This window comes from Tenrec ecaudatus, chromosome 6 (genome assembly GCF_050624435.1).
Source record: "Tenrec ecaudatus isolate mTenEca1 chromosome 6, mTenEca1.hap1, whole genome shotgun sequence".
In the NCBI taxonomy this organism is placed as follows: Eukaryota; Metazoa; Chordata; class Mammalia; order Afrosoricida; family Tenrecidae; genus Tenrec; species Tenrec ecaudatus.
Window position 1 is genome coordinate 4,756,041 of NC_134535.1, and position 19,742 is coordinate 4,775,782.

General features: G+C 59.9%; 1 protein-coding gene across 2 annotated transcripts in view; it reads left to right on the forward strand.

Moving 5' to 3' along the window:
- Window positions 1-16,727, forward strand: part of WNT7B (Wnt family member 7B) — a 46,280-nt gene extending 29,553 nt beyond the window's left edge. For both annotated transcript variants that reach the window (XM_075552652.1, XM_075552650.1), the window contains exons 3-4: window positions 12,992-13,263; window positions 16,105-16,727. In XM_075552652.1, the coding sequence (XP_075408767.1) occupies window positions 12,992-13,263; window positions 16,105-16,584 (752 nt within the window). In that variant the 3' untranslated portion in view covers window positions 16,585-16,727. The remainder of the gene's footprint in view (window positions 1-12,991; window positions 13,264-16,104) is intronic.
- The last annotated feature ends 3,015 nt before the right edge of the window (window positions 16,728-19,742 follow it).

Here is a 19,742-nt window from a genome sequence, read left to right on the forward strand (position 1 = left end):
GCTTCCCTGGTCTCCAGAGACCCCTGGCCCACCCACCTGGCCCGGCCGCCTGGGAAGCCTGACCCCATTCTTCAGGCAGTCCCCTCTGCTTAGAGCAGCGGTTCTCAACCTGTGAGTCACGACCCCTTTGGGGGTCAAACGACCCTTTCACAGGGGTCACCCAATTCATCACAGTAGCAAAATTACAGTTATAAAGTAGCAACAAAAATAATTTTATGGCTGGGGGGGTCCCCACAATATGAGGAGCTGTATGAAAGGGTGGCAACATGAGGACGGTTGAGGACCACTGGCTTAGCATAATCTGCCTCAGCCCAGCCCCACCCAGAGGGCCCTCACTGCCCTCCACAGTCTGACTATTGCCTCCTCCTGGAAGCCCTCCCAGATTTGTCCGATAAGATAATGGTTATTAACCATGAGTCAATAGCTGGGTGGTCACTTCACGTGTCTTGCCCACCCCCGCCTGACTGGGTGCATAGGGAGATCTGGGCTGTCCTGAGGGGGCTCGGGGAGTCTGTGAGCCAGTGGAATTAGAAACCCTGACCTGAAGGATGAGGGGGTGCTCTGGGCAAGGCTTTGGGCCTGGGGCAGACGTAGTGCTGAAGGGCACAGCTCAATTGTGCGCAGCCTTTGTTCACCCCATCCCCCTCCACCTGCCCTTCCCCCCCTGCAAGACTTCTCTCCCTCAGCCTCCCCCCCCTGCACCCCCCCTCACCTAACTGCGGCACCTGCCACTTGGACCCTTCCCATCCTGGTGTCACTGCTTCCTGCTGGCCGCCATCCCGTCAGCCTAGCGACTGTGCTGCTGTCTTCCTCCCAAACTTGCAGTGGTCCCTATGCCCCAGCTCCTAACACTAACTCCTCCCCTCCTCTCCCCCGCCCCCCCACCCTCGGCTTCCCACCTCAAAGCTAGGGTTCCAGCCACACCTGGCCCTCCTCTCTCCCCACTTCCGCCTCAGCCCTAGGTCTGCCTCCTGAGAGTTTGGCTGCTCTTATGAAGCCCTGGTGGTGGCATAGTGGTTACATGTTTGGCTGCTAACCCAAGGTCAGCAGTTTGAAGCCAGCAGCTGCTCCTTGGGGGGAAAGATGAGGTTCTCTATTCTCTTAAAGAGCTGTGGTCTCAGAAACCCACAGGGCAGCTCTACCCTACAGGATGCACTGTGAGTCAGAATCCTGCCTACTAGGGGTGTGAGGGGTGCCTTTTCTACCCCTCCTTGACTATTTGCTGCCACAGCAAGGCCACAGCCTCCCCAGGTGATGACACCCCCCCACACACATATCTCATAGCCCAGCCACCCTGGTAGAGCTCAGCACCAGCCACCAGGCCTCCGTGCACTTGGCTGGGAGCTTCCACGAGGCACCAGCTGGATGTGGGGCCAAGCAGGCAGGCAGTCACACCCCGGTGTGCTGGGTGCCCCGGGCCCAGGATGGGAGCTGTGCCAGGAGCTGGCAGCCAGGTGCTCTTGGGGGCAGCCAACCACTGATTGGCCATGAGAGGGGGCCTGGCCAGAGTGGGGGGGAGGGACAGTTCCTGCAGACTGTGCTCATGACCTTGGCCTCTGCCTAATGCCTCCAAGCTGAGAAAACCAAAACCAACCTCCCTGCCTTCGAGTCGACCCTGACTCACAGGGACTCTGTAGGGCAGGGTAGACCTGCCCCTGTGGGTTTCCAAGACCAGTAATTCTTTACAGGAGTAGAAAGTCCTGTCTTTCTCCCCTGGAGCCCACAGAGTGGCTGGTGGTTTCGAACTGCTGACATTTCAGGTAGCAGGCCAATGTGTAAAGGAACTTCAGAAGGAGCAAGCCAACCCTGGGTGCAGAGTTCAATTCTTTTTCCTGGCCAGTGCCACCACTTGTATGCCTCCATGGTCAGGAAGCTCACTACTTCCCAGTCTTTCAGTCTTTCATCCAGTGACTCTGGGCTGCCTTTGCCCTGACCCCGGACCCTGAGCACCAGCTACTCTACCCGCTCTGGGGTTGAGGCCCCCACCCGGGGTCGCCTTCCACTGGCCTGGTGCTGCAGGGACACTGGGGTGGTTCAGGGCAAGTGCCCAAGTCAGGACAGTGGCTGAGGGCCTCCCAGAGGCAGGGACAGGGGCAGCAGGTAAGCCAGGCCAGGCTGCAGGGAAGGGTTCCAGGTGGGAGGGACAGCATGAGTCAGGTCCTGGCAACAGAGGGGGTTTGCCAGGAGGAGGAGGGGCTGAGCAGGGACCCCCAGACCCTCCTGCCCCTGCCCAGAGCCTCCCTCACCCCCACCGTCCCATGTCCACCACACTTGATCCCGCCCAGCCCCTCTGGGCTGCATGAACCACTGAACCCAGCCTCAGCCATGACTGGGTACAGGGTTGCCCCGATCCTGGCTCACGTGAGTCCCAATGCAGCTGGAAGCTGCCCCTGGCCCTTTACTCCAGGGGTGTCGGCAGCGTGGCCTTCACCAGTGGGGCCCACTCACCACTTGCAACAGGGCGTCAGCAGAACTGGTCAGAACCCAGAAAATCAGAGGTTTGGAGGGGCACCCTGGGGTGTCTGGGGAGCAAAAGAGGGTGACTTCAGGACCAGTGCCTGCTGGGAACCCTGCCTGGGCCTCTGCCAGCCAAGCCCAGGAGCTGTATCCCTTGGACTCAGGAGCACCATCCCAGAGATGTAGGAGCATCGTCCTGGGGGTGTGGGAGCACCATCCCGGGGGTGTGGGAGCACCGTCTAGGGAACAGGGAGCTCCAGATTTCCTAGCTGGGCAGTGTTGAAGTGCTGGGCGTGGGCTGTGCGTACGTACCAGGGACATCCTGCCGATGGTCAGAGCAGGTCTTCCCTCTCAAGGTCCACAGCAACTTTCTGAAGGACAGCGACTGGCCAAGGTCACTTGGTTTCACCCAAGGTAGAGGGGCCAGCACAGAACCCAGCTGACCATTCCATCCTCCGATCGGGGTTGGGGACGGCCCTGAGTAGGGGGAGCAGCATCGGGCAGAGATGGACTGGGTCATTCAGCATGCATTGAGTGCCCACTGTGTGCCGGCTTCTCCATGCCTGGCCAGCTCAGGAATGCTTGGGGGTCCACTGGGTGAGGGGGACCCTGGGGTTGTGCAGGGGGCCATGGCAGAGAAGGGAGACCTGAAGGCACCCCCATCTTTGTCCTGTATGCTGCCCCATCCCAGTGTCCAGCCTGAGGCAGAGCAGAGTGGGTGTGTCCAGGCTCGGAGGTCCAGGCAGAGCCAGACAGATGTGAAGGACGGGCTTGAAAGACTTCGTGGGAAGGCAAAACTGCCAGGCCTCTTGGGGGCTGCGGAGGGGCGGAAGCTTCCAGGCTCCGGGTCACTGGAGGCAGCTCTCGCTGAGACTGGGGACCAAGGAGGTAGTCTTGATGGTCCCCACCTCTCGGCCCCCTCCATGACAGGCTGGGGGCCTGAGAGGGTGATGACCTGGCCCCGGAGCCTCCCATGGACCCCTCCTAGGGCCCCTGGAAGGCGTCCAACATGGGGCGCTCCTGCCTCCTCGCAGGAGGCTGGAGGGCAAGGGCCCCATGGACCGTGGGCTAGCCTGGACTTTCAGAGTGGGACTGGGACAGGACACGGTGCCTTCCTCAGAAGGACTCTGGAGAGAGGGCTTGGGCACCCCCACCACAGTCTCTGTGGGGAAGACCTGTCTGCCCCCCTGCCCTGCCCCTGGGGGTCTTGTCAATATTGCTTGCTGCCCCTGAAGGCCCTCACTCTGATTCTAGAGCTGAGTGACTGGACCCGATGGCTTTGTCCTGGTGGTCAGCTCCTCGTCCACTTCTGTCACCACTCAGGCCTGGGTCCCCAGGGCCTCACGTTAGGCAGCTGCCACATTTTCAGAAAGCTGGCGACTTAAGTGAGGGGTGCCCGGCAGAGGTCATTAATGAGAACACTGTTGGAGCCCAGGCCTGGGGGTGGGGGACCAGCCCCAAGCTGTGAGTCCCACCAAAAGGCCAGACCCAGGCCAGGTTCAGCCCGGGGACACTGCCCCTGGCTCTAGCCCAGAATGCCCCTGGCGCGTGGCCCTGGCCTCGGTGCCCCCACACCAATGAGGGGGCTGCAGGTGACAGCAGCTGCCCAGCTGGATCCTGGCCGGCCTGCGGGGGCTGCTCGGCAGTGTGTGAGGCCTCCACTGGGTCGGAACAAAGGCCCCGGGTGCGCGGGTGTGCTGGCGTGTTCAGACCTGGCACGACTTCTCCCAGGGCTCTGTTTATGACAACGGCAGGGGAGGGCTTAGTGTGGAGACACTGACTCAGCCGAAGCCGGGTGGGGGCCAGGGCAGGGCTGGGGAAAGATGGGAGGACAGAGAGGGACACAGAGAGAGAGAGAGGACAGAGAGCACAGAAAAGACAAGCAGAGAGCGGGCAGGGAAGGAGAGGGACAGAGAGGGGGCAAACAGAGTGAGGTTCAGAGAGGGATGTAAAGATAGGGACAGAGAGAGAGAGAAGAAAGAAAGAGAGCGACCATAGAGAGAGAAGGCAGAGAGGGACAGAGAGATGACAGCAAAGAATAGGGAGAGAGAGGGGTGGAGACTGGGAGGAGAAAGGGCAGCGAAACAGAGAGAGGGAGGAGAGAGAGGCACAGGGGCAGAGAGGGAGACAGACAGAGGGATCTATAGAGATCCACGGAGAGACAGAGAGAGCGAGCTAGGGGAACAGAGACAGACATGAAGGGGGCACAGGGTAGCACAGGTACACACGCCCACATAAGTACCCACACGTGGTACTGAGAGGCCAGTAGTCACCTGCCCACCCCAGCCGCAGACCACCAGGCTCTGGAGTCAGTAGATAAACAGTCCCCACCTGGACTCCTTCCCAGGCCCATCCCTGCTGCGCCCTCCCCTGCCCCAATTTGCTTTCACTCTGCACCCCTCCCAGGGGCTGCTGATATCACCCCCACCCAACAGTTGCCAGAACTGAGGCATGGGAGCCTGACCCACCCCGCCCAGCCTAGCCAGATGGGCTTGGACTCGGGGCTCTGACCCCCACGCTAGGCTGGCAGAGGCCGAGCCCATGGGGACTCTGAATGGACACAGAAAGGTACCAACTCCCTTCTCCCCTCCCTCTGAGCCCATGTCTGACCTGCTCTGTGCCCTGGGTCAGCTCAGGCAGGGCAGGGGGCACTAAGGGCTAGCTTCAGGTCACAAGGGGAAGATGGGCGCTCAGAGCCAGGCAGGGGCATGGGCAGCAGGCAGGGGCTGCACAGGGCCTGTCAGGATCCCGTGTCCAGGGGTCTCCCCAGGGCACTGGCCAGATGCAAACTTGCCGCCCTGGAGCTGATTCTGAGGTCTAGAGACCCAGGAGGAAGGGTGGGGACAGATTAAATGCCCCCATAGAGTTCCTACAGCTGAAATCTTGATTGACGCAGCCAGCTCCATCTCTCTTCTGCAGAGCTAAGTGAGAACCAGCCCCCTCCATGTCAGCAGTTCAGTGCTCCATCTGCGGGCCACCAGCTCATCGCAGTGACCCTGGGGCTGGGGGTTGGAAACAAACAAGCCTCACTGCCATGAGCGGATGAGGACACAGTGACCCTGTAGAACAGGAGAGAGCCACCCCTGTGGGTTTCCCAGGCTGTCACTCTTGATGGGGATAGAAAGCCCTGTCTTTCTCCTAAGGGGCAACTGGTGGTTCCCAAATGCTGACCTTGTGGGTTCTGGTCCAACGTGTCACCACTACATCCCCAAGGTCAGGGGTTGGGCAAGGCTGGGGCATTTCTCCCAAGCTTCCTGTCCCCACTCCTTCCTTCAGGCCCCTTCAACCCCGCGGTATAGGAGGCCCTCTCCTCAAAATCTCCCCCACCCCCCAAACCCCGATCCTCTCCTGAGCTCCCACCGGCAGCCCTGGGCCCAAGCCCGGGGTTCCTTTCATACTCCTCTTTCCTCACCCCCATCTGTCCACCTGCTGACCCCACTGGGTCCCCTATCAGTCTGAGGCCCCAGGCTGACCGGGGCTCACCTCTACCACCTGACCAGCCCACCCCCTTTTTATACCTGAACCTTTGCAGCAGCCCCCTGTCCCTCGCCCAGCTGGTCTCCCTGCCCCCAATTCATGGAGTACAGTCTAGACCGATCCCCAGGCCTGGCATGTGTGACCCCTGAGGACCACTGCCCCCCTGACCTTCCTTTGCACATGTCGAGATCGCTTCCAGGACCTTGGCAGTGCTGGTCCCTCGGCCTCAACACTGTTCCCAGGGACTTTGACGTTGCTCTGCTTCCTGACACTGTCTTTCTTGGGTTCGCTTTTGACTTCCTGTATTTGTCATTGGGACTAGGCACGGCGAGTGAGGCACACACCAATTCAACCATTTCTGCCTGGACAACTCAGGGACGTCCTCTGATTGGACAACCCTTCCCATCTTCCTTGTCCATTACGTGCTGCTCCCACCCATGAACAGAAGACCACTACCCACCAGGGCACTTTAATCTTTCGAGGTCCTGTGGTCAGCCTGGCCCCATTTAGACAGAACTCAAAAGACCACCGCTCCTGGCAGACATCCATCCGTCTTAGTGAAGCCAGGCTGCTGGGTGGCTCTCGGAAGACCTCAGGGGAGGTGTTTGGGTGACGCTGTGAAGGCAGCCTCAGGGTGATAATGAAACGCATCCCACTAGTCCCTTGCATGATTCACTTCTCTTGAATTCTGGCCCCGCCTTCTGCATCCCTTCCCCAGGGGCCCTCCCACCAAGCCGGCCCCCTGGACCCTCTGTGGCTCTGATCACTGAACCTCCACTTGCATTATTTGAAGACTCCAGCCTGGCGACCTCTTGGTAGCCTTGCTCTGCTGTAAGATCAGTAGTTTGAAACCACCAGCTGCTCCTTGGAAGAAAGACGAGACTTTCTACTTCTGTAAAGAGTTAGTCTCAGACACTCACAGGGGCAGCTCTACCCCGTCCTATGAGTCAGCATCAACTCCATGGCAGTGAGTTTGAATCTGGCGGTGCAGTGGGTTCTGTGTTGGGCTATAACTGCAAGGTCAGCAGTTCGAAGCCACCAGCCACTCCCAGACGCTGGCCAATCCGTGGGAGAAAGAGGCTTTCTACTGCTGTAAAGATTTAGTCTCAGAAACCCACAGGGGCTGTGAGTTGCTTATACATTGGAATCAATATTGTTCTGTTTGTTTGTTTGACTAGTCTAGGCTTGTCCTTACGGGTTTGATGATGGGGGGACAGTCCCAACCAGGGCTCTGAGCTCTGATCCAATGCTGCACTCTCCCTATCAGGTCAGCGTGAGCCCATTCTCACCCCCCCCCATCCTTGAGGCGAAGCCCTCATTCATTCTGGTGGGCTTTCCTCTGTGTGTGTGGTCCCCAGAGACCCAGCCAATGACAGCTCTCTCGAGGTGACATCTCAATAGCAGCTTTCGGAAGATCCGTCGCTGTTTTGTAACATTCACAGCTGCACGCAGGTCAGTCTGATCGTGCTGCGGCTGACTCGTAGGAACCTGCAGGAGAGACAAAAACATCGACAGGTGAAGCTGTGTGTCTCAATATAAGGTCCACCTAGGTCCATGCCCTTCTGAAGGTGGCCTTGCCAACTCTCTTAGCTCTTCCCGGGGGACTCTGGGCTCACCAACTCACACCACGTCAATCAACACTGCAGCTCGTCCCCGACACAGACTCAACTCATGGTTCTTCCCCATGTTCTTGGAGCTTGGAGAACAGACCAACAAAAAATTTAAAAACCAGTCTGAAGGGGCAAGATCAGGGCTTGAGGATGGTGGGGTAAGGTTTGCCAGTAAATTCTCATGGGACCACCCCGTTACCCTTGAAGAATGAGCTGGTGTGGTGTCGTGATGGGAAAATCTCCCCCTGAGTCACTCTCCAGTTCCTAAAACTTCTTCCTAATAAGCTCCCCTGGACCATCCTGCATCCTTCTAGAAAATCTACCAAGATAAAACTTTTGGAATCTCCCAAGGCAGTTGCCCAAACCTTCCAAGCCGACCTCTCTGTCTTGAATTGACGAGGCCCCGTGGATTCCCTGGCAAGGCCACTGGTCGGATTGGGTTTTGTTTGGGGCGTGGGGAGGTGGGGAGCCCCAATGAGATGAAGACACGTGTGTTAGCGAGAGAACTTGTCTGCAGCCGCCCACTGATCGGAGACATGCTTAAACTCGGGTCATTTGGAAAGAAAGCCAATGCCAGTGTGAGTGGGCACCGCAGTAGCAGGACTTTTGCACTTGCCCTGGACAGCCATCGGACAGTCCATTGTCGAACACTCCCATCCCCCAAGAGGAAAGCCCTGGCTGTCAGAAGTCACCCACACCCCACACCTCCCCACGTGGTCCCAGGCAACACAGTCACTAGCCTACTTTCCGTCTCGTACATTGCCCTTCCCGGCGTCCTCACACCCACTGGCTCGTGTAACACAAGGCCATCGTGTCAGTCACTCAGCAGCCAGTTCTCCAGGCCCACTGACCCGGCCACATGAAACAGGTCCTTCCTGGGGATCAAGGAGCCCTGGTGGCATCGTGGTTATGTATTTGGGCTGCAGGCCGCAAGATTGGCAGTTCAAAACCACCAGCAGCTCTGAGGGAGAAAGACGGGGCTTTCTAGTCCGTGAAGAGTGACAGTCTTGGAAACTCACAAGAGCAGTTCTACCCTGTCCTGCAGGGTCGCTCTGAGTCAGGATTGCCTCGATGGCAGTGAATGGCTTTCTTTTCTTTTTTTTCAATGTTTATGTCTCAATCACATTTTATGCACCCAACTCTCCTGAAGGCCTTACTCCAAAGGCTCGACTCTTCCTCAGGCATATGTTAAGAGCCCTGGTCATGCTGTGGTTACGCACTGAGCATTCGAAACCAGCAGCTGCCCCATGGGAGGGAGACGAGGCCCTCACTCCCATAAAGAGTGACAACCTCAGAACCCCGCAGGGGCAGTTCTACCCTGTCCTGTGGGGTCTCTAGGACGCAGAACCCCGCAGGGGCAGTTCTACCCTGTCCTGTGGGGTCTCTAGGACTCAGAACCCCGCAGGGGCAGTTCTACCCTGTCCTGTAGGGTCTCTAGGACTCAGAACCCCGCAGGGGCAGTTCTACCCTGTCCTGTAGGGTCTCTAGGACTCAGAACCCCGTAGGGGCAGTTCTACCCTGTCCTGTAGGGTCTCTAGGACGCAGAACCCCGCAGGGGCAGTTCTACCCTGTCCTGTAAGGTCTCTAGGACGCAGAACCGACTCGATGGCAGTGAGATGGTTTGGTTCTGACCTGAGGGGCTCCGCCGTGCCATTGGTTCAAGCACCTTGGGGCTGAAGCATGGAAACGCTGTGACGAACAGTTGTGGCCACGGTTTCAGGCGGGTGCATCCTTCTCCTCACTCCTGCGATGGCTGAGTCAGGGGCCACTGAGGCACCGCGCCACTTAGGTGCTGTGTGGACTTGTGCATGTGTTCTCCACAACAACAAAGTCCATGACACGTCTTTAAAGCATAACACAAACTCCAAGCTCACTGCCATTGAGCTGAGGCTGACTCATGGCAATGCTGTAGGACAGGGTAGACATGTCCCTGTGGGTTTCTGAGAGTAACTTTTTTCGGGGGGACGTGAAGGGATCGGGGGTCTTTGACACTTTCTGGTGACACCGTGGGATTCCTGTTTGAGGCCCTCCCACCCCACCAGACCCACTTGTGTTGGGCTGTGTGCTCAATTCTGTGAGGGACCCCCAGGGCCATGTGCACCTGGGATGGACACATCCTTGCTGCCCACCCCCAGCCTGCCTGCCCTCTGCATTGGCCATCACCAGACAGGGTGCCACCAACTCCATGAGCAGGACTCCAGGCCTTTGGACCCAGTCTCCCAGTCTGGGAGCTGGGACCAGTCCCAGGGCTGCCCCAGGGAGTCTCCATGGAGTCAGGAATGGCACACTTGGCCCAAGTTCTGCCATGGGAAGAGGGGTGCACGAGAGCTAAGTGGGGCACCCCAGGAACTTGAGCTACAGGGATCTGGGCCTGGGAGCCAGAGGAAGGCTCAGACTTTGGTGCTCAGGTGGACACTGTCCAGCCAGCTGGACCGTGCACAGGACGGAGTCTGCTTGCCCCTGCACCCACATGCAGGCACTCTGTGAAACCAGGGAGTGGTGGTGGTGGGGGGGTATATGTGTGAAGGGGGTGGAACCCAGACCAGGTGTGAGGTCCTCTCAGAGGCCTGGGGAGACAGATGGCTGCTGAGCCACAAGTTCGAGGTTGCTGTACCTGCTGAAGGCCAGGCTTCTACCTGTGGCTCTCACCCCAGGCCTGGTCCCTACAGGGCCCCGTGGGGCTTGGGGATGGAGCCAGGGGTGCTCAGAGGCTCTGCAGCCCCACCCCTGGCCCCGTGTCCTGGTGACGAGGAGTGTGTCCTGTAAAATGGGCCAAGGCCGAGTTGTCATCTCATCATGGTAGAGAAGGACAAGCGGGTTTGGCTCATTAAAGCCAAATTAAAAAGGAATGAGTAGGAGCAGCTGGCAGCCGATGAGTAACTGCTGGGTAACTGAGGCTGTATGGAGGGCGGCGCATGGGCCAGGGAGAAGAGGCGAGGTCAGAGAGAAGGGGTGACTGGCAGGCTCGGGTCCCGAGTCCCTGGTGAGCCTCTGTTCTGGGCACACCACATCTGTCCTCGATCAGACAGCATTGGGGACACTGACTTGGCCGGTCAGGCCCCCTGTGTGACTCACCAGTGTCTGATGCCACCCTTCCAAAGACGTGTGCCTGCCAGCTGGCCCCTTGGGCCCAGATCCTTCTCCTGCTGCCCAGGCCACCCTCTGCTCCTGTCTCAGGTCACTTATCCAGCAAGGGCCAGCCTGGGACCCAGGCTCCAAGGACTGAGTTCCAGGCCCTTCACCCCTCCCTCAGAACCCCCCCTCGGTTCCAGACTTGCCCCACCCTCTAACCACTGGTCCCATCTCAGTCTGAGTGGCCCCTATGGCTCGGTCATTCTGGGTGGCTTGCTGTCCTGCCTTCCGACAGTTAGGCTTCCAGACTCCAGTGTCCAGTCAGTGCCCGCCCTGACCACCGACAGCTCTACAGGACAGCTATGAGCACCCACACTCTGCCCACGCTGCATCCACTGCCTCTGATGGCTGCTTCTGACCTCAGTCAGCACCACCACACCTTTACTGCACGCCTCTGGGTCTGCTGGACCCACTGCTCATTCACACTCGCAGCCATCTTCATTCACACACACACATGCACACTCACACATACTCACACAGGACTGGTACACAGTCACACTCAGGCACACTCATTCACTCATACACAACACACACACTCATTCACTTTCACACACTCACACAGGACCAACACACACACTCAAACTCATTCACTCACTCACATATTCGTTCATATATGAACAGTACACACACACTCCTACTCATTCACACACACACACACAACACATACTCCCTAATTTGTGCTCACGCTCATGCTCACTCATTCACAGTAGTGTGGACCCTTGTGGAAAGTAAGGCCCCTCTTCCATAAAGCCCTCCCAGCCCCTCAGAGGGCCTCCCTCACCCTCCTGGCTCCCTGCTCCCCACCCTGGGTGATGCCTGGCATTGAGCAGGCACTGCTGACACTCAGGGTGTGGCCAGGGGAGGGGCTGGGAGAGGACAACCCACCACTCGAGGCTGGCAGGGCAGCGGGGCAGCCAGCACAGAGCTCGCCCAGCCGCCCCACCCCACCCTTCTTGGATGAGGAAAGGAGGCTCCGTGCAGGCCAGTGCTGAGACCCAGGCATCTCTCCCCAGAGAAGGCAGGCCCAAGCCGAGGGGCTGAGAGATGCAGCTTCACGCAGTGCGGGCCTGGTTGTGAGTATGTAACAGACCGACCCTCTGCATCCTGGGAGGTCAGCTCAGTGCTAGGCCCCCTAACTGCAACTCCTGCTGCCTGTACTCCGGCCCCAAGCTCAATGAGCCTGCTTGGTGTGGGCTGGGGACTGGATGGGCTCAGAGCCAGGGGAACCCAGGGCCACTATGCTAGGGGCCTGGGCTCCTTCCTCACTGAGGGGACCTGAGACTGTGGACAATCAAAATTCACGCCAGGGGTGGAGTCTCTGGGGCACATGACAGACAGGCTTGACAGTCTACTTCCTAAAGATCACAAGTTGAAGGCCCAGAGACAGTGGTGTCCTGTACACAAGTCTCTGAGACAGAACCCACTTGGTGGCAACGACAAAAGGACCTTGGACCCACATGGTGCCTGGAAGTCCCTCCTTCCCAAGGGCTTGCCCCAGTGGAGAGTCAGGACCAGTGAGGCATTCTGGGACTGGGGGCGCTGGCGCACTGAGGAGGGTCTGAGATAACTGCCTGGAAGAGGCAGTTGGGGAGAATTTGAGCACCAAGGGCTAGGGATTCTACCCACAGATGAGGACACCCCAAGAGGGCAGTGAGCCAAAAGGAGGGACTAGGGTAGTCCCCGGCTCCACTGTGGGCTTCGTTCTGCTGGCAGATGGGAGCCAATGAAGGCTTCAAGGAGAGGCTCTGCCCAGAGCTGCACACTGGCTGTTGGGATGACCAGATGGGCGTCTGGATGCCAAGCCCGGCCTGGGGAGGGGAACCCTGCGGGGATGGATTGAAGGTGGAAACGGAGATCCATGCTGGGTCCCGGCTGTGGGGCTCTGCTTGGGCTCCTAGCTGACTGAATGGGGGGCTCAAGCCTGGAGAGGGCCTCCCTGTGTGTCCCATTCACATCTCCATGATCTCGGGAGGCCCCCTCACAGTCCCCACAAATGCTCCTTCATGACCACGGTGGATGGGGGCATGGGGGAGGAGATAGAGATTCATACCAGTCCTTGGGGACAGGATACCGCTGACAAGGACTTCCTGGGGGTGATGCAGGGGGGCGGAGTGGTGGTATTAGAGAGAGGGCTGGCCCTCGGGCAGTCTTTCCAGGCAGGTGGGAGGGCTGCAGCTGCGTCCACTGCTTCCCAGAACTGCCCACAAGAACCTGGTCATGCAGGCGCCCAGAGAGAGCAGGTGACCAGCCCGGGGTGACACAGCCCTGGGCAGCCGGGCGCCCCGTGACTCACCTTGCGCCCCTCCCCCCCGCAGGAAGCCGCGAAGCGGCCTTCACCTACGCCATCACCGCGGCGGGCGTGGCGCACGCTGTCACCGCTGCCTGCAGCCAAGGCAACCTGAGCAGCTGCGGCTGCGACCGAGAGAAGCAGGGCTACTACAACCAGGCGGAGGGCTGGAAGTGGGGCGGCTGCTCGGCCGACGTGCGCTACGGCATCGACTTCTCCCGCCGCTTCGTGGATGCCCGCGAGATCAAGAAGAACGCGCGGCGCCTCATGAACCTGCACAACAACGAGGCCGGCCGCAAGGTAGGGTGCCAGCCAGGGTGGGCCAGCCGCACCCCCAAAAGCTCTGAGGGGGCCCCCACAGCTCCCATTTAAGAGGTGGGAAAACTGAGGCTGGGGTGCAGAGGAGGGGGTGTATTCCATGTGGGTGGGTGGCAGGTGGGTGCAGACAGGGACTCTGCCCGTGATGGGTGGTGGCCAGGGCTGGCCTTTGGCTGCATGGACTGGAGCATGGTGGAGGTAAAGGGATGCCCAGGAAGGGTCGCCACGGGGAAGAAGCCTGGCCCGCCAGCCAGCCCTGCCTGCAGGCGGCGAGATGAGGCCCCAGATACAGTCGGGGAGGAGCAGCCGCCCTGGCGGTGGCGGCAAGATGGCCGGAGATAGGGTGGCAGCCGAGCAGAACGCTTGGCTCTCAGAGCTGCTCCCTGCCCCGGGGGTAGGGGGGCTGCACCCTGGGCGCCAGAGCCTGCAGGCTGCACAGGTGTGGTGCCGACTCACCTTTCCAGGTGCAAAACAAAACCCCTCACTGCTATTCAGTCAATTCTGATGACCCAGTAGGACAGGGTTGAACTGCCCTTGTGAGTCCCTGACACTATAATGCTGCGCAGGAGTGGAAAGTCTCGTCTTTCTCCCCCAGAGCAGCTGGTGGTTTTGAACTGCTGACCTGGTGCATAACCACGATGCCACCAGGCCAAGAGGAGCTGGAAAATCCCTTCAGTCGCTGGTGCTGACACATTCACTCCAAGACCCCCCTGCTCCTTCTGGGCCAGACACTGGGCACAGGGCTCAGGGGCAACTCTGCCCAGCAAGCTCCCACTGGGTCCCCATGGGGGGCATGGGGCCGCTCTGGGTGGGGTGGGATGTCCCGGCACAGTAGCAACAGACAGGCTGGAGGGAGAAGAGATGAGGCATGCAGGAGTGGGCCAGGCGACCCCTCATGGGGGATGTCAAATGGAAACTCAGGCCTGGACAGACAGTGGCCCCGGACCTGTCTGAGGCTGGACTGGCAGGAGTTGCCCCAGGGTCTGACCAAGGGGTGGTTCCGGGTGGTTCTGGAAGGCCTGACTTTGGTCTTTGGAAGGCGGTTCGGTGTAGGAGGAGCCTAGGGGAGAGACACACAGGCAGACTCTGGGCTGTGCCGGGGGAAGGGGCTCGAATGCACCGCATCCCTGGGGATTGCTGCCCCACCCCACCTTCATTGGCTCACTCTTTCTCTGGGACCTCTTGTCCAAGCCGGAGCCCCCAGGCTTTGGGGAGCGGGACTCAAGGTGTGGAGAGGCTGAGGAGGCAGGGGCAGGATTCCAGTTTTCTGGCCATGGTGTCATCCCTTGTCTGGGGCCTGGGCCTCGGACCTCCAAGGCCCTGTCAGGGAGGGAGGGAGATAAGCACCCCCCACCCCAGGAACCCCTGCTCGAGGGACTCAGCTCCCCATACTGTGGGGGGTGAGGGTATATGCAGCCTGCTATCAGGAAGGGAAGGCCCTGTTCGGGCTTGCTGGGGCCAGTACAGGAGGGCACCCCATGGCTCCGGTGAGAGTGACGGGTGACAAATGACACAGGGTCACGTCTTTAATCAGGCCCCACTTCGATCTGGGTAAATGAGTACCTGGGGTCAGGGCTGACACTAGGAAGCAGCCTTCTGGGGCGGGCAGGGAATGCACAGTCCTGCAGAGCTGGAGCAGGGCCTCACGCTCAGCCGGGAGGCGCTCCAGCCTGTAGCAAGGTGGGCCTCACTGGCCCCCCACCCCACCCTACCCAGCGTCCAGACCAGCTCCACACACCCCAGGCTTGCCTTGTCGCTGCTGTCACATGCCGTTGAGTCATTTCCTCCTCCTAGCGGCCTCATATACCAGCAGAAACACTACTGAATGTACGGAACCATGGTCTTGATGAGGACGGATGGCCCGCTCTTGCCTTCTTTGAAGCCAGCATACTTGTGTTCAAACCGCCCACCTTTTGTTTAAGCCTGGTACTACCTGGCCTCATTATAAAAATAACTCACTGCCATTGAGTCGATTCCAACTCACAGAGACCCCACTGGGCAGGGTATAACGGCTCCAGTGGTTTTTATGAGAGCGTCACTCTGGATGGCAGCAGAAAGCCTCATCTCTCTCCCTCAGAGCCACTGGTGGCTTTGAACTGCTAACCCTGCAATTAGCAGCCCAATATGTAACCACTATGGCACCAAGGCTTATTAGCCATAATTAAGTGCCACCTAGATGCCAAGCCCCATAGGAGAGAGGGGGAAGGGAGCCAGAACTTATTAAGCACCTCCTGCTTGGGAGTGAGTGCCTGGGGGTATGGGGCACATGCGGTTAAGCATTCCCTGCTAACCAGATGGTTGAAGATTGATGTGTACTCAGAGGTGCCGCCAAAGCAAGGCCTGGTAACCTGCTTCTGCAAGCCCAGCCATTGAAAACCCCACTGAGCTCAGCTCTACTACGACAGATGGAGTCACAAGAGTGGGGGATGAATGTGGGGGTTGCTGGGTTGGTTGCTGAGGCAGGTCCACAGATAAAGGTCCCCAGGGGGGCAGTGCCCATGCTGGGGTGAGGGTGAGAGGCAGCTGGGCCGCCCGACCCCTTGAAGCAGTCCCTGAGGGGTGGTGTGAGGGCAGCCCGAGAACCCAGTCCCCGAGTAGGTGCAGAGCTTGGCGGCCCCTCCCTGCTTCCTGCTGCCCGGGTCTCCCTTTAACGGATGTAAAGACCGAGGCCCAGAGAGAGGAGCCTGGCACCAGCAGTCACAGGGCAGAAGGTGGGCCCTGGGCAGGACCCCAGGGTCACTCGGGCCAGCAGGGGTTAGCAGAGGCTGGAGGAGGAGGGTGGGGAGCCTGGCAGGAGGTGCTGAGGGGGCTCTGTTCCCGCAGGTCCTGGAGGAACGCATGAAGCTGGAGTGTAAGTGTCACGGCGTGTCGGGCTCGTGCACCACCAAGACGTGCTGGACAACGCTGCCCAAGTTCCGCGAGCTGGGCCACTTGCTCAAGGAGAAGTACAACGCAGCTGTGCAGGTGGAAGTGGTGCGCGCCAGCCGCCTGCGGCAGCCCACCTTCCTGCGCATCAAGCAGCTGCGCAGCTTCCAGAAGCCCATGGAGACGGACCTGGTATACATTGAAAAGTCGCCCAACTACTGCGAGGAGGACGCGGCCACGGGCAGCGTGGGCACGCAGGGTCGCCTGTGCAACCGCACCTCGCAAGGGGCCGACGGCTGCGACACCATGTGCTGCGGCCGCGGCTACAACACGCACCAATACACCAAGGTCTGGCAGTGCAACTGCAAGTTCCACTGGTGCTGCTTCGTCAAGTGCAACACCTGCAGCGAGCGCACTGAAGTCTTCACCTGCAAGTGAGGGCGCCGGCGCGGGCGCAGGCGTGGGCGCGGCCAGGGCCGGGCCCCGCTCCGCCCAGGAACCGCCCACGGCCCGCCCACGGACTAGCGAGGGACCGCCCAAGGATAGGCCAGGGACCGCCCGCCGTGCGACCAGGGCCGGCCCCACGCGCCATTTTGCACATCCCTCCTTGCCCCTCCCCTGCCTGGGGGGAAGGTGGGTGGAGGAAGTGGGACCCCGACTCAAGAGGACACCCGCCGGGGCCCACCCCTATCTCCACGCCCCCCGCCCCCCAGGAGCTCCTCCCTGCCTTCCTGGCCGCCTCCTGCAGCAGGATGATGGCCTGGGACAGAGGAGCCCAGCACTCAGCTCTTCCGCGCCTGGGACGTGAGCGCCACTCGCAAAGGGCTCTAACGGATAGACTTCCCCATCTTTCAGGAGGCTGAGCGCCGCTGGGCAGCAAAGGAAGGTGCCCCGCCAGTTCTGGGAAAAAGTTTTTGCCTCTTGGTTCCTTCTAGCGTGGAGGGGACCAATGCAGCCTCGTGTATCGCCCACCCACCATCCCCCGCTTGCTAGCTGGCTGGTTGGATGCCTTCTATCTCAAAAGTCTCTGCCTTAGGTCCCCTCGAGCATCCACTGCCCAATGGGATTGTGACCACAGAATCTAGAGGTGACAACATGTATTTTGGGGGCGGGTACACACGGCTCAATTCACGGTACCTGGAAAGGCCATCTAAAGAACACACACACACACCCTGAAATGTGACAGTGAAAGGACTGGGATGTCCCCTTCCCCTGCTTGGTGACCTGGATACAGAGAAGCCCCACCAGCCAGCCACACTCAAGACTGACCCCCAGGCCACTGGAAGAAGTTGAGGCGATTATTTATGTTTTCTTTGTTTCTCCGGAGGGGACTGGGCACTACCCAGTGGCCAGTCCTGCTCTCCTTGGCTAGTCCCTGGCCACCCTTGCTGCTCCTCCGCCCCCTTGAGTTTCCCTCCTCCTGCCAGGCCCCCCACCCCCTGCAGACCTGAAGCCTGGGGCTGCCTGGGGTCCCAGCAGCTCTGGTCCCAACACCTACACTAGCTGGGCCCCCGGCACCCTTCTGGGAAGCCTGTGTGGGTTGGGTGAGCTGGGTAAGCGAGGGGGCTGGTGGTGGATGTAGTCCCCAAGGGGCTCTGAGGAGGCATGGCCAGGGTGTACTGGCCCCTCTCCACCTTTCTGAAAATTGTCCCAAGCCAACTGATGTCACTGTGACAAGTTCCAAGTATGCTGTGGCACCTCCCTACTGTCCTGCCAGCTGGCACCCTGGTTTACAGAGTCCCCCCACCTGGTGCCAACCTGACATCTACAATGGGGGCAAAGAGACTTGGGGATTTCTGCTTCACTGACAGATGGGGAAACTGAGGCCCAGAGATGACCCCCCCCCCTCACAGACTCTTGGCTGTGAGTGAAAACAGGCATTCTGACCCATCAGGACATGTTCTGGGGGGCGCCCAGGAATGTTGGGCTCGCCCCCTCTTGCCATACCTCTGGGGAGGTCCCCAGATGGCTGCCCTGCCCAGCCCTGGACTTGCTTGCCTGCCCTCTAACCCTAGCCAATGCTGAGAAAGCTGGCTCCAAGCCCTTCCCAAGGTCCCCCTTGGGGTCCTAACAGACACTTGTTCTGCAGCTGCCTTCCCTGGGGGGATGGGGGGAGCCCTCCCCTGTCGACTGTAGATAGAGTCTGACTCACCCCAGGCCCAGGAGAGGGAAAAGGGGAAGGCCTCTGCTCGGGGTCCCCTCCCTAAGGAAATGGAGGCGTAGGGGGAGCCGCTTAGCCAGGTGTTCGCAACGAGCTTCCAGTACGCCCTTCTCTGCCCTCACCTGCAGTGTAGGGTGTTTTTTCTAGCAAGGCTGGTGGGAACAAGCCCAGTGACCCCTGTCTGGCCCCTGGCCCCCGAAAACTCAAGGACACCCCCCTCAGTGGCTGTCCTGGGGGCCTCCAGGCTGCAGTGAGTGTTCCCACCCAGCCCTGTCCACGGGCCCAGCATCCCCAGCCAAGGAAACTGGTTAACTTATATTGTTATATATCGTCGAAATGTCTATAGTGTCTTTTAAGTTATTGTGATCTACACTGGGTACGGGAGGGGCAGGGGGTGGCCGAGGCCGCTGTCCCCCAAGCCAGATCCTCCTTCTGCTTGAACAACCTCGGGGGGGCCCCAATGCCACCGAGTCCCTCGCACTGTCCCTCTACGGCCAGGGCACGGCCCCTGCCCCTGCCGAGACCCTGCCCTCCTGCACCAACCTGTCAGAATGCTCGCCCTCCAGTTTGGGGGGTGAAGGGACCAGGACTATTGTGACTGAGCACTGTCAGTAAAGGGTCCCCAGTGGGGAGTAGGGGGTCTGGCTGGCTGTGTCATGGCCCACCCTGCAGGGGCTGCTCAGCTCAATAAAAGCTGGAACCAGACCTAGTGTGCATCTTGTTGATGTCCCTGCAGGCCTGGGGCCCCTCCCACTGGGGCTGAGGGCAGGCTGGTGCCCATTGGGCCTTGTGGTGGGGGGTTGGTTCACATTAGGTCTGGGAGGTGGAGGCTGGTTCATACTGGGAATGGTGGTGAGGGGTTAGTTCACACTGGACCTAGTGGTGGGAGGCTGGTTCACACTGATTCTGGGAGGTGGGGACTGCTTCAGACTGGACTCAGTAGTGGGGGGATGGTTCTCATTGGGTCTGGGAGGTGGGGGCTGGTTCACACTGGGCCTGGGGGGGACTAGTTCACACTGGACCTGGTTGGGGGTGGGGCTGGCTCACACTGGGCCTGGGGGTTTTTCTCTCTGGATCACCAGGGTCCATTAAGGACAAGCCTGAGCCTGAGCATCACAAGGAACATCCTTTCCAACCAGGACAACTCTTGGACTTGGGGCTGGCCCCGCAGGGTGCCTCCACTCTCACATCCACTCCGGACACTTTGGCTCAGTAGAGACTGGGGCTCCACCTGTCCCTAGGCCCCACCTGGCCATCCCCACCCCCTAGGGGCCACTGGAAAGCTGGCGAGGGACAGGACAGCAGGGGTGTGGGGGGTGGGGCTGGGATCACTTCCCTCTGATCCGAGGCACCTCTGGCCTCAGGTTGCCTGAGGGTCTACCCCTGGGTGACTCCAGTGCCCCTGGCTGTCCCTAGTTCCCCAAGGCCCACGGGC